The following is a 14,052-nucleotide window of genomic DNA, read 5'->3' on the forward strand; positions in this document are numbered from 1 at the left end:
GTAATTTTCTGGACATTTTTCATTTTCCGGTCATTTTCGATAATAATAATTTCTTTTTTTATAGGATGTATATTAATTTGCGAATTTCTACAAGCACGAAAAACAAGATTTTATTATCAGTTGAAATATAAGATAATTTAAAATCAGTCAAGGAAAAAAAATATATATTATTTTATATGATCATTGGCCGATTCCAAAGTATATTCTGGTTTTTGCCGGATATGTGCAATAATTTATTAATAACAAGGAAAATACTCCCTCGATCGTTATTATAAGTTATTTTTTTTTTTTGACATTAATTCTCACTCGACAATAATCTGTATCTGTAGATGAAAATAACTTGAAGTCTGAATATATTAAGAAAGGGATAAGTGCCTTTTTTAATTTTTTTTTTTTTTACAGAGAAAAGGAAGATCAGAATTCAAATAGTTCAATGACTCTGATGTATGAGGGATATCCTGTTGTACATACATGTTTAGATCGCTTGTAGAAATAGAATAACTTTATATGTATTAGCGTTTATTGCTTTAATAAATCATACAAATAAATTAATAATTGAATATCGCAGTTTCATAGTGCTACAATATACTGTACATTCAGTAGGAAAGTATACGAGGATGTGGATGAGCTGGATGAGCTCAGGTCGATTATAATAATCTATTGACAAATAAATTCTATCGGAGATATGTTTTTTGTTACTTTAAGAGAATTAATTAATTCATTAACAGAATGATGAAAATCCACTTTATGAAGAATGAGTAGTTTGCTTGGATCAATACTTTTAAATTGAAATGGCCACCGTTCCTTAATCATGTGCCTAAAAGAGCCAACCCGTTCATCAGTGGATATCTTATGAAATGTGAATTTCACCTTAATTTATATAATATATAAACTAAGGTTGCTTGCCAAAACCTAGGGGTTTAGTACTGTGAAGATATCGTTAAGTAATTATACAGTTTAGGGTAAATTCACCAATCGTATTATAAATCCTATATTAGAATTCAAAGTCAAACAAAACATTATAAAAAGAGATACTTACGAAAAATTCGTAAAATTATCCATAATTTATTTTATTTTTGAGTACATCAGTACAGCATTTGTTGTGCGTCGAACAATATTTAATAAATACGTGACACATTTTCGTCCAATCTTTCGGTCATAATGACCATATTGAGCATGACTATTGAATTTGTTTTGACGATCAAAATATGCATCTTTCTAGGATCCGTTCAAAATCCCGAAACTGAAGGTACATTATCCGACACTCAAAATCCAGAAATGTCAAAATCCTAACTTGTCCTGAATTGTCATAATCCCGAATTGCCATAATCTAAAGATGGTCATCGGTCCTAGGACTGCCGGTCTTAAGACCGGACCGCGGTCTATCGGTCTTTTCGGTCCTAGCTGTTCCGGCCAGAATTACAAGTATAACACAAAAAATTTTTGCGTTACAATGCCAGAACCAGTAAAAATTTTTGCCGGTGGCCAAATTATACTGATCACGTGATTTCAATATTTAGTAATTCCGGCCGACACTATCTGGCCAGAATTAGCCCAGGACCAGTCCTACGCGAGACGGTCCGGTCCGTCTTTTTGGGTGTAGGACCGATAAGACCGCGGTCTTCTAGGACCGATGACCATCCTTACCATAATCCTGACACCACATAATACTGGTTTTCTTTCTTTTATTATTAAATTTCAAGATTTTTTTCATCTCGGTATTTTTCATTTCGAGCTTATGAAGTGTCGGGCTTATGAAATGTCAAGATTGTGGCAATTCGGGATTTTGACATTTCGGGATTTCTTACCAAACCCATCTTTCTCATTGGGAATTCTAGTATCTAATAATTTAACTGGTATTTTGAGAACCCTGCTAAAAAAAGTAATAAATTTTTTTTCGGTCTTATGCCACACTAATTCAGTTCATTGTTGAAATAATTTTTGTAATTTCTAGGATAACAACCGATTTTGTTATAGTCAAATTTATTTGTAAAAAATTTAACTATCATGTTTTTTTTGAACTCATGTTTCTTGAAGATAATGCCGGGCAATCTAAATTATTAGATTCCCCATTCTCGTAATCCCGTATCAATTTTTCAAAAATGATAAATTTTATTTTATATATACTGTGTAAAAGCTTTTTACTTGATGCGTAAAAAAATTTGCCTAAAAAGCATAAAAAAAAATTATAACTTGCTTTAATGTGAGTGAGCTGTTTCTCTTTACTAGACGAACTTTCTATTCCTTATACGGGTTCTATGTACCTTTCGTTGTTTTCTTTATTGGCAAATTTCAGAAGACATTCTAGATTCTTTCACAATGATTCAATTAGTGTTTCGGGCGAAACTTCTGAAACTGGCGAAACTAGTTTCATCACTGAGTACAAAATCCAAAACTGGCGTAGTTTCTGAAGCTGGGCAAAGCTTGCCCAAACTTCCGTAACTTCCGTAACTTGACAAAACATACTTTATCCAGTGTTGGCACATGCCAAGATCATATGGCCTCGAAATATGATCTCTGTCATATGACTATATGACATATGAGTTATTTTGTATATTAAAAGTACATGACTTTTATACTGTTTATAAAGAGTAAAGTCCAATTTAAAAATTTATTCACGTGCATGATTTTAATTTAATTGGTGACTAAATTTATGCATTTACTTCTTGACCCACATAATTAGTCCGAAGTATAATTAGTCCGAAGTGTAATTAGCCCGAAGTGTAACGAAGAACCATATACTTCTACACAAAAGTGGCACAAAAATGTCGTATGTCCGTCTGCACGTGACGCTGTAAACTTTAACAGCACTTCGGACTCCAAGTTGATGTCATCAGGAGAAGTCCGTAATTTTGCATAGAAAATCAAGACATGTTTATACACAATGCGTTCCCTATAAAAAATTTTTTAGAAAATTGATATGTCGGAGTTTTTTCGGAATAAAAACTAGAAAATGATCATTTATCGGAGTTTTTCCCAGAAAATTTTTTGTGGTTTAATTGATAATAAACTTTTTTCACCGTTTTTGCAGCTAACATTTATCCAGAAAAAAACAAATACTGTATCGTGTTTGAAGTAAAAGTTTATTATAATAATATAGATAGGTTAATAGATAGTAGTGTTTAAGGAGCACACTTACTTATTCCCTTTCGTTTAACTTAATAACAATCAATTGTCACTTTCTTATAATGTCTACAGAAGACTTTACCTTTTTAACTCTTCCCCAAATGCGACTCCTAGGCTATAACTACATCAAAAAAAAAGAAAAAATGCTAGTAAGTCCTTGCCGTATCACATTTCAAAAAAAAAATTAAACTTTCATTTTTTAAATTAAAATGTTTTATCTGGCTGCGAAAAAAGCCAACGAAATTGTTGACACAATTTGAAAAAGTTGCGTTTGGTTGTTTTGTTATGCTAATATATATCTGTGATAAAATCACATGCTATCATATGACCTATAAACTACCCCAACGGCACCCAGAAAATTCTTCGAACTCGGCCGGCGTTAAGCACTGACACGTGATCGAAGAACTTAGGATGTGATGAATAAAACGTGACAAATAGAATTTCATCTACTTGAAAAAATAAGTCCCTCAGATAAATAAATATAAACAGTGAAACTCGGACAGGGTGTGACGATGTGATAAATAAAACAGATCACGTGATCGAAGAATTTTTCTGGGTGCTGTTTGACCTATACGACTTATGATTGACTTTGTCATAAGATTCTTAATTCTGGCTGACATTATAAATTTAGCCAGAATTACAATTATTATGACAATTTTAGTTTTACAAGTTTCAGAAGTTTCGTTAAGTTTTGGAAATTCTGCAAGTTTAGACAGTTCCGAAATGGCCGATATCGAAACTTAAAATTGGAGAAACGTTTGGCCAATCGCAGCCCGAAACATTAATTTTAATAAGGAAAAAAGAATGTATTTTTAAAATAATAATGTATGTAAATAATACCAACCCAATTTTGTACAGTTATTATCTAGGAAGAAATAATTTCTTTTGAGCAAGAAAGATGTATAGCCAGTTCCTCATCCAGAATTAGCAGACCTATATAGAAAAAAGGTTACTTCCATAAACTAACAACCATTATTTCTAGAAATCGATTAGAAGGGGTTAATCAAAATTTATCCAAGTTATTAGTGAGGAAAGAAGTTAGAAAATAACAACCATCAAATTGTCACCTTGATGATTTACCTAAAAGTTTTTCTAAATATTATCATTGTTAAACAATTATAAGAAAATAAATCAAATAAATAACAACTAATTTTAATGATTTAATGCTTCTAAATTGTGAATAAAATAGTTTTTTTTTTTGAATTACTTATCTTTTTAAACATTTGAAAAAATTAATCATATTTTGTGTCATGTGAGAGAAGAGGGTGAAATTAGTAGTTAGACACTTAGATCTTACCTTAAAATTAAATTGTATAACTGATTTCAACAAAGATTGATATTAGTAATATTAGTAAATGACTTAATTCGGTAATCATATCATATTTATATCTACCTATTTAACTTATTCAATAAATTATAGAAATAGTGCTGATATATGGATGTATTAGTTAATTTAGTTATGCGAAGGCGTATAATGATAATGATGTTTTAAATTTCTCATTTGAATTTTCACATCGTATTGTTAAGAAAGTGCGATAAAAAAATTATTTGAACATTTAATGATCAGTAACTACATTTATTATCTTTATTGATCCAAAAAAAAGTATAGGAACGCATTTTGAATTTTGCTGGATAATTTCCTTTACTGCTGAATATATGTCTGTTAAAGAAATAATTGTCATACATATATTGAAATTATAATAAATAGTAATTGACTTGATAAAATTATCATTTGTTACAAATAAAGTAATAAGAAATCTCAGAATGGTAAATAATATTTATTTAATTTAAAATCATACATTCTTGGAAATTATGCTTATTAAAGCTATAGTACTTATCATAAAAATATTGACAAAGCCGAAAGATTACAACCATCTGTTGTACTCTTTTATTTCGAAGTGAAAATTCTACTCAAAAATGCGTGTATAAAAATATAAAGAGCATGTTTTAATGCATAGGAAAGTATGTGTAATACTTATAAAAGCCCTATATTCTTAGCATCTGAAAACATTTTTGGCGATAATTTTTTTGCTAAATATAGTGCCTCTTTTCTCCATTTGGTTTCTCCTTCATTAAATTTTCCTCTTATAGATCCTGCTAATTCTTTCAGTACCACGTCCCACCATTCCTTGGCTTCCTTCATTTGATTGAGTCTAACGTAATGGGATGCAATTTTATAGGCAGCATCGCTAGAGAATTGCGACAATTGAGCTGTTTTCTCGAAATTGTATATCTCCTTAAATACAAGAAGAGATTGAAGGACATTCCCAGTTCTAACATAAGCTTCTGCCAAATCAGACTTTAATTCAAATGAATGAAATTCTAGATCCGGATGTTTTCCTCGTAGTTCTTTTAATTCATCGATCAATTTTGTTAATTCTTTTATGGGAGGACTATAATTAGCGCTGATAAATGATAATTGCATTCGAGGTTCGAGAGATTTCTCATAAGTTTCAAGAATATTTGCTCGTCGAAGCTTGACTTTCTCTGACTCAGATCTATCCAAGTTGCAAAGTCTACATGAACAACTTTTTATACCATGTAGTCTAAGAGCGTAAGATCGTACTTCATATGAATTCACTGGACTACAATAATTAAGAATCAACTCTTTACCACTCAAAATAGGCCGACAAGTTCTTATAAACATCATATCTCCAATAACCAACCGGTCAACATTTATATCAACACATGAGTGATTGATATAAGATGGCAAGATCCATAACCCTGCTCCGAGATCTTTAGTTAATCGTTTGTTTTCTTCTGTGTGCCATATATCCCAATGTTCCACCAATTCAAAATAATTATATTTAATAATTTTTTCGATTCTCCTCACATCAACTGAGCATAATAAATCTCCACCAAGATTTTCTACTTCTGGACCAGCATAAAGCTTATAGACTTCCTGACAAAGATCTGGATCTACTAAAAGTTTTTGGGCAATGCGTTTCGCTAATTCTGAATGTGTAACTGTATTTATGGTTTTGGATGCAAAATCCATACTTACGTAGCTTAAGGAAGCCTCATTGCCATACACAACTTCGAATGCCTTAGAAACCATCAAAAGAGTGCCTTCAGGAATGTCTCGTTTGGCAACCAAACCTCTTCCCCTTTTTTTTACGGGACGAATCTCGATATCATCACTCAGAAAATCTGCATGGTCTAATCTTGGTCCTGTTCCGCAAATCCAATCACCACTGTCTTGATTAATTTTAATCTTTTCGCAAAACTCGTCAACAATCTTTGTATAATCATATTTTCCATACCGGCTTTCAGAATCCCATATATTCGCATGTTTTAATAATATTTCAGTACTTTGTTTGATTGAAGCAGTTGAATCATCGTTACCCACTAGCAGCCTTGAAACCAAATCTTTAAGTATGATTATAGCTTCTTGGTAACGTTTAAGACCACAAAGAGCTTTACCTTTGCGAAAAGCTGCTTTCAGGTGGCCGGGTTCATGTTTGAGAGCGATCTCCACATCATTGAGAGTTTTACCAAATTGATTCAATCGCAAATATGCCTCTGCACGATTGGCAAGCAAAGTGACATTATGTGGCTCTAGTTTGATACCACTAGTATATTCATCAACGGCTGCAGCAAAATCATTTGAAATAAAATATTTATTTCCACTTTGTCGAAAATCATCGGCTGATAAAATTTGCTTATCATCAGCTGCCATGACATTGATTTTTTTCTCTTTCATCTTCAGATTATTGAACCACTTTATATTGTTAAGCAGCTCATTATCGTGATCGATAACAATAACTTCATTAGGATTATCTGAACGAATAACAGGGTCAAAATGAGTATTAAGACTAGGCCCATCTGGACTAATTATGACGTCAAAACTGGGGATAAGTTGATAATATGGATTCTTGATCGCAAGTTTGGTACCTATGGGTAGAAACTTTGATGCCTCATGAATAGAAAGTACCTTTTTCCGATCTTTGACGGGAATAGCTGATTGTTCAACCCAATTATATAAAGCGATTCGGTCAACATTACCCTCAGGATCTTCTATGAGCGTAAAAAGGGGGTTCATTTTAACACATCTGTTTATCACTTGACACAATAAAAACTTTCCAGTATGTACTTTATCAATTTCTAAGCTTTCTATGGATATTCTATTATTTAACTCAAGGTTGATAGAATGTTGAAAATTTTGTCTGTATCCGAATTTGTTGGTTGTGATAAAATGCTGAAATTTTTCACTACGCATTCGTTCAATTTTATTCAACCATTCTTCATACTCTGCTATCAAAACTTGTCTGCTTTTTCTTTTTTTCATAGAATTTTCCAAGAATTCATTCATGGTGCTGTTTAAATTATTAATATTAAAGGTGGCCATTTCCTTAAGAGCATACAATAATTTGTCTCTATTAACAAGAAGAGGACCGGTAACAGTTACAAAAGGCAAAATTTTGTGGTGATTCAAACCAAATTATACAGTATTTAGGAATAATGATGATATCTCTCGTGTGAGAAAATAGAGAAAAACCATCATCCCATTTTAATTAAATAGAAACGCCTTATTTGTAATACAAAATAATCCCTCAAAACACGCATCTTTTTGGAAATTTTGCGTCATCTGTGTAACTCCCGGCAGAAAAATTCTCGCTTTTATAGCAGGTATGAAATTTACTTATATTTATATTATCATGACGGTATTTATTTAAATTTGTGACTTGAAATTTGAATAGCAATTAGAAAAAGCCATATACCTCCGTAGGTACGGCTTCGTACAAATTTTACAACGAATTAATTACCAGTAGTAATATTTAAATCAATTCGGAATGTAATAAGGTCACATGGTATTCATTTTTCCCGCGATGATCCCTTCATCCCAGCTAAATTGTTATTATCAGCCTGTATATTTCATTCCTTTTTTCTTTTTTTACAAACTTCTTCTTCACGCATTCATAATTATAATTAAAATTTTCCTCGTCATATCATCATTTTTTTAATACTGTACATACAGTAATACAGTTCATATGTTTATAATCCCGTTATCTTCATTATTTAAACAAGGTTAATGGTATCATTCTGTAAAAATCTTTTTTTAATAACTATTTATGTGACACCACACACGTTTTGCAGTATATCTGCGCCACAAAAGTATATTCGATGGTTCAATCAAAATCAAGAAGAAACGATCAACTGCGTGATAGTTCTCAGCTTATTCTCTGTTGAAAATTGAATCCGTATCTTAAGCATTATTATCTAAACATACTTTGGGAAGTGTTGTACTTAATTCACGCAAAAAAAAGATAGAATATTTTGAAATACAGTATGTAGATATAATTTACAAGCATATGTTAATTTAGTTTAAAATATTACTAAGAAAATTAGTAGATATAATTAATTACAATTCATAATAAAAGGGCGATTATAATCCGAAATAATTTGAGAATAATATGATATCAGAATATTTTATAATCATTTGTCAACACTTTGTTTTACTTGTTGAATCGGTTAAAATTAAATTTTGAACTTTAAATCTATGATACTTCTCCATATATATCATTTCTTTAAAACTTAATTCTTTTTATTTATGTCCTAAATATTATTAGCTTTTCATTTATATAACATATATTTATTTGCAAATTTATAGTGGTTTTATAAATCATAGTCGGTATACTTCTTATAGTCGACATACTTCTTATATTAAATTCATCTTATTCAAGATAACTTATTAAATTCGACTATTTTAAAATTTCACACAATCATCCTTGAAAAGAAGTACGAGTCCTTATACTCGTACCGCAAGAGAATATATTTTCGGTTATTAACAATAAGTATATGCCAAAAAAAAGATCACGTATTTCTTTCGTTTTAGCAAGATAGACACTATTATATCGCATAAAATAAAATTTTGTTCATATATATTATGCAATTATATGATGACCTTATTATATAAAATAATCCTTTGTTGTGGCTCTTAGAACCTGATAAACCATTATGACGAAATAAAAATGATTATTTATAAGACATGATTTCTCTAGAATTTACCGGCAAAAATTTGGAGATTTCCCAATCCCATAATTTGTGGATTTTTGATAACAATAAAAGTGTATCTTCAGATCACACGTTTTCTGCTCATTAACTGGCTACGTATTCCTTTTTTTCGAAAGTAATAGTATTTATTATACGAGTGATCAGTTTTTATCAATAAATAGCGGGTTTTGGCGCGACATAATTAGATATTTTTCAAATTTAAGGAAGGGAGAATTTTTGGCGTAGTAAGTTGGAAGTAATGAACTAGATGAAATACTTATCAATTACTATATAAAAAATTTGTATGAACAAATTTATTAAAGATAATATATTATCTACAATAGAATATTCAATAAAATAGACAAATTATAACATCAATTTAAACGTGCGCGTTCCCAGAGAACCAGTCCATTCATAAGTTGTACAAGCAAGATTACTGTTGCCGAAACAGCATATAACTGAAAGGTTTGTAAAATCTGCAAAGGATGAAATGTTTTAAATTGCCGATAAAATTCCTTTGTTGAATAATTTCTTTTTTTTTTTATTATGATTTTAAGACATAATTTTTGATTGTAAATGAAGATTATTTGCTCAATCGTTGATCGCAATTTTTATTTGAATTGATCGTGATGATTGAGCAGGATAATTTTGAGTCAAGGAGAATGATAAACTGAAACGCAAAAAAGTCGATACAGACAGGCTGCTATTTTCATCACGGAAATTATATTAGGCTCGAAACTTATGGTCAAGCCGTATTTGTCTTAAATTTTCATTAAACTTTACTACACAACAGTATTACACTCATAGTACAAGAGAAACAATTATACTATGACGCTATGTGGCCAATCTCAATTGAGATTTATAAATATTACGCTTGTATAAATCATCACTGCAATAGAGTCTTATTTTCTTTGTGAGTCACATGTTTATATTATTATAATATCAGTTATCTTTGGAGCTAAATTAGTCGACGTTTACTTTCTATGAGCGAAGAGAAATATGTCAAAATTATTACTGACGATTATTATGTGTAATATTATATAACTATGAACCATAACTGACAAATGCATCATGTTATGTGTGTGCTTGAGTGAAGATAAAAGATTTGATTCTAACTGCACAGTCCAAAGAAGATTCTTGAAGAGTACAAGTATTATAAATATAGTTGAAAGAAATTAAAAAATCGAGTGATAAATGAAGCTGAAAGAAAAGTGTATTTCAGAAGGTCAGCTTATTACCGAATTACTTAAAATACCAATTGATTTGCACGAATTGGTTTATTCTGATTGTGTTATCATATTACTATATTAATGTATATTCTTAGTCAATATGAAAATCCTAATCAAATTTAACAAATTTTTATTTTCACATTAAGCAAGATATTTTCATTGTTAGATGGCGCCCCTAAGATTTCGGTTTAAATCAAATGTATAAGAAAGAGGTCCCATCAATTTCAACAACACTATATTCAAATAATTCGAGAAATACTTATTGATACTTTGTTGGAAAGAATTATTAATAAAGATAATTGTGGAGAATTTTTTATTGTGAAACCATTAGGTATCGGGAAAAAAATACATTAAGGATAGCAGAGTGTCCACCGGGATTTGGATTATAACAACTGGCTAAATTAATATTTATAATAAAGTGATTTACTTATTATTTATTAAATTTAATAAATAAAATAAGCGATAATACGCAAATACTTCATAAAAAGAAAGAAAATGTATACAGTTAGAATCATTATACAGAATACCAAAAACATTTTTAAAGCTTATACAGTCGCCACTGGTTATAACGAACCTGTTTGTACCGAAATCTCGCCGGAATTTCCAAAACCCGATTTTTTATAAATAATTTCACTGGATATAACGAACTTTTATAATAAAGCACTATATAACGCGTCCGAACCAGCCCTATATATTAGCCATATATCTTCTATAACGAACAGTCATGTGACTATATACTAATCCAGGCCAAATTTATAGTGCCGGCCGGGATTATCAGTAATTTTTTCGAAAAAAAAATTTAAAATTATAATTCTGGCCAGAACTACAAATTTGGCCTAAATTGTCCAGAAGTTCGGTATATTATATAATGAATTCACTATATACCGAACTAACCCTCCTGGAACGGAGGGTTCGTTAATCGTTACATCCAGTGGCAGCTGTAAATTTTATACCTTTAATTCTCCCAGACTTTGTCCAAAGCATGCGAAATAAGACTAACAGTTAACATGCAAAAATTTTATATAAAAAAAAATATATTAAATATTATGTCTAAAATAAACCTTTAAATGTTTGTTACAACGTCGACTCAAAACTACTGTAAACCAAAAAAATAAGATATTCTTTATTTCACATTCGCCAAAAAACACAAGATATTCGCGAGGTTTTAGAAGTTTTCTCAAAAATTTTTAAATAAAAAATCATTTTTTAAGTTAGTTTAGTATTGTGGCTTTTTTAATCATAAGAATTTTATCCCTTTTATGTTAAATATTACGAAAGTTTATATTGTACAGAAAATTGGTATTAGGGAGCATTTTTTCTTGGGCATTTACTATATTGTAGATCAATATTCTACCCTTAGGGCGAATAAGCTGGATTGTGCATAAGAGGATTGGCTTGAAAATTTGAATTTGAAATAAACATTTGATCATATCGGTTTGTGTGCAAAAGTCACAAAATTAAATATGACCGGAATGGTGAAGCGAACAGTAGTTCGGATGATTGCTAGATAAAGTTATGTTTCTTTTTTGAAGTATGACTGGATTTTGTGATGTTTTATTACATAAAATAACATGTAAATTAAATTATAATTGCGTTAAAATGCTTAACGTGAAATTATGTAATATTATGGATGTGCGACTTATTCATTGAAAATACAATATATGTTTTTTCAAATTAATGTAAGCTCGTGCGCTGGATTTTTCAACCACATTTTATGAAATGATAAACGTTAATATGACGGTCTACTTATTTTATTTGTTGCAGCATTTAATAAAAAGAATTAGTGGTAAATAGATTGAAATTGAATTTATTAACTTACAAATATAGGTCAAATAGATTATAAATTCACGTATAAGTAAATTTTATTTTTTTTTATTTTAATAATAGTTCGAATTTTTCGGTATGTTAATTTGTATAATAATATTGCTAGAGAAAATATATTTAAATATTTATGTTAAATATAGTATAGTCATAATGAAAAATTTGTTAAAATAATAAAATATGAATTAATAATTTTTGTATAATATTTTTTTTAATATTTTAGAATTATAAAAAGTCATAAATGGAAATAAATTTTATAAATATTGATAAATAATAATAATACAAAGAAGGATTAATAAGAATAATAAGGAATAATTTAGTATCATCTTAACGTAAAAGATGATCACTCCTGTAAACAAAAAATGTGAAACAGAAAGTACTTTTACAAATGCATAAAGGCTGAATGTACAGTACAAAGTAGATCATACTAAAAGTTCATAGTTACGCAAACACATTTCGGAGTTAAGAATCCATTATAATGCATAAAATAGTCATTTTCCACTGCAATTCATAATTTTCCTCTTTACATTAAAAATTTTTGGCTCTATGTCTGCTATTCGATATGAATCAATTCTTGCTGCAATCCAAAAAGCAAATGAATTAACAGATTATTACGATAATTATAATGATTTAGATACACAACATGAATTTCAAAAACAAATAGTGCTTGCTGATACATCTCTTACAGAAAATGAAAAAACTGAAGCGATAAGAGAATTAAATAAGATTTATGATCGGAATAAAGTTCTTCATAATGAAGGAATAAAAAGGATTTGTGAAAATTGTAACCAAAAATGTTTAGCTACATTATATTGTGAATATTGTGTTCGAAATTATCTAAAAGGGAATTTTCCAAATTGGACATCTGGAAATGATGACGTTGATGATTTGATACAAAAATATCAGATGGAATCATTCAGACCTGATAATATAGTTGAATGGATTCCATATAATAATTTACAAAATTTTGAATATTTAACAGAAGGTGGATTTTCTGAAATATATACAGCAACTTGGATTGATGGAAAATATGAAGAATGGGATTCTAAAGAAATAAAATTAAAAAGATTTGGAGATATTAAAATAATACTTAAAAAATTAGGAAATGTTGAAAGTGCAAACCGAAGGTGGTTTGAAGAGGTTTGTAATCAAAGCATTATGAAACTTTTTTAACCTTAATTAATAAGCTTTACTGGTATTTTGGCAGGCTAAAACACATTTAACCATAAGCAATAAATGGCCACAATTTGTTCAATGTTTTGGTTTAACACAAGATCTATCAAATGGAAGTTTTATGCTTGTAATGTATAAAATGGATACGGATTTAAGAAAATATTTGCAACAAACGCACAATCAACTTACATGGAAAGAGAAAATTAAGATAGCTTATGGTATAATTCTTGCACTTAGTATTATTCATAGTGAAAATGCAATTCATAGAGATTTACATTCTGGGAATATATTAAATTTGCAACTAAATCAGAAATGGTATATTAGCGATTTTGGATTTTGTGGTCCTGCTGATAAACCGCTAAATTGTATATTTGGAAACCTTCCGTATATAGCACCTGAAGTTATTACTGGAAAAGGGTATACTTTTGCATCTGATATTTATAGTTTTGCAATGCTTATGTGGGAAATTTCATCTGGACAACCACCGTTTATGAATTATGAACATGATTATATTCTTGCAATAAAAATTATTGATGGTAAAAGACCAAAAATTGTATCAGGAACTCCATTAAGATATGCAAATTTAATGAAAAAATGTTGGGACGCTGATCCAGTAAGAAGACCTGATATTAATACACTTGTAGGCGAAATTTTTGATATGTATGAAAATAAACTAGACGAATTACCTCAACCAAAAGCAAAGGATAAG

General features: G+C 29.7%; 1 protein-coding gene across 1 annotated transcript; it reads right to left on the reverse strand.

Annotated features, from left to right (window-relative positions):
• Positions 1 to 4,876: 4,876 nt before the first annotated feature.
• On the reverse strand, positions 4,877 to 7,631 carry OCT59_028008 (uncharacterized protein). Its single transcript, XM_025318395.2, has one exon. The coding sequence runs from the start codon at positions 7,472 to 7,474 to the stop codon at positions 5,102 to 5,104; it is 2,373 nt and encodes a 790-aa protein (XP_025176286.2). The 5' UTR covers positions 7,475 to 7,631; the 3' UTR covers positions 4,877 to 5,101.
• Positions 7,632 to 14,052: the final 6,421 nt, after the last annotated feature.

Source organism: Rhizophagus irregularis, chromosome 8, assembly GCF_026210795.1.
Source record: "Rhizophagus irregularis chromosome 8, complete sequence".
Taxonomy (NCBI): domain Eukaryota; kingdom Fungi; phylum Glomeromycota; class Glomeromycetes; order Glomerales; family Glomeraceae; genus Rhizophagus; species Rhizophagus irregularis.

Coding starts and splice junctions, on each gene's coding strand:
- OCT59_028008 (XM_025318395.2), bottom strand. CDS start 7,474: ATGGCCACCTTTAATATTAATAATTTAAACAGCACCATGAATGAATTC.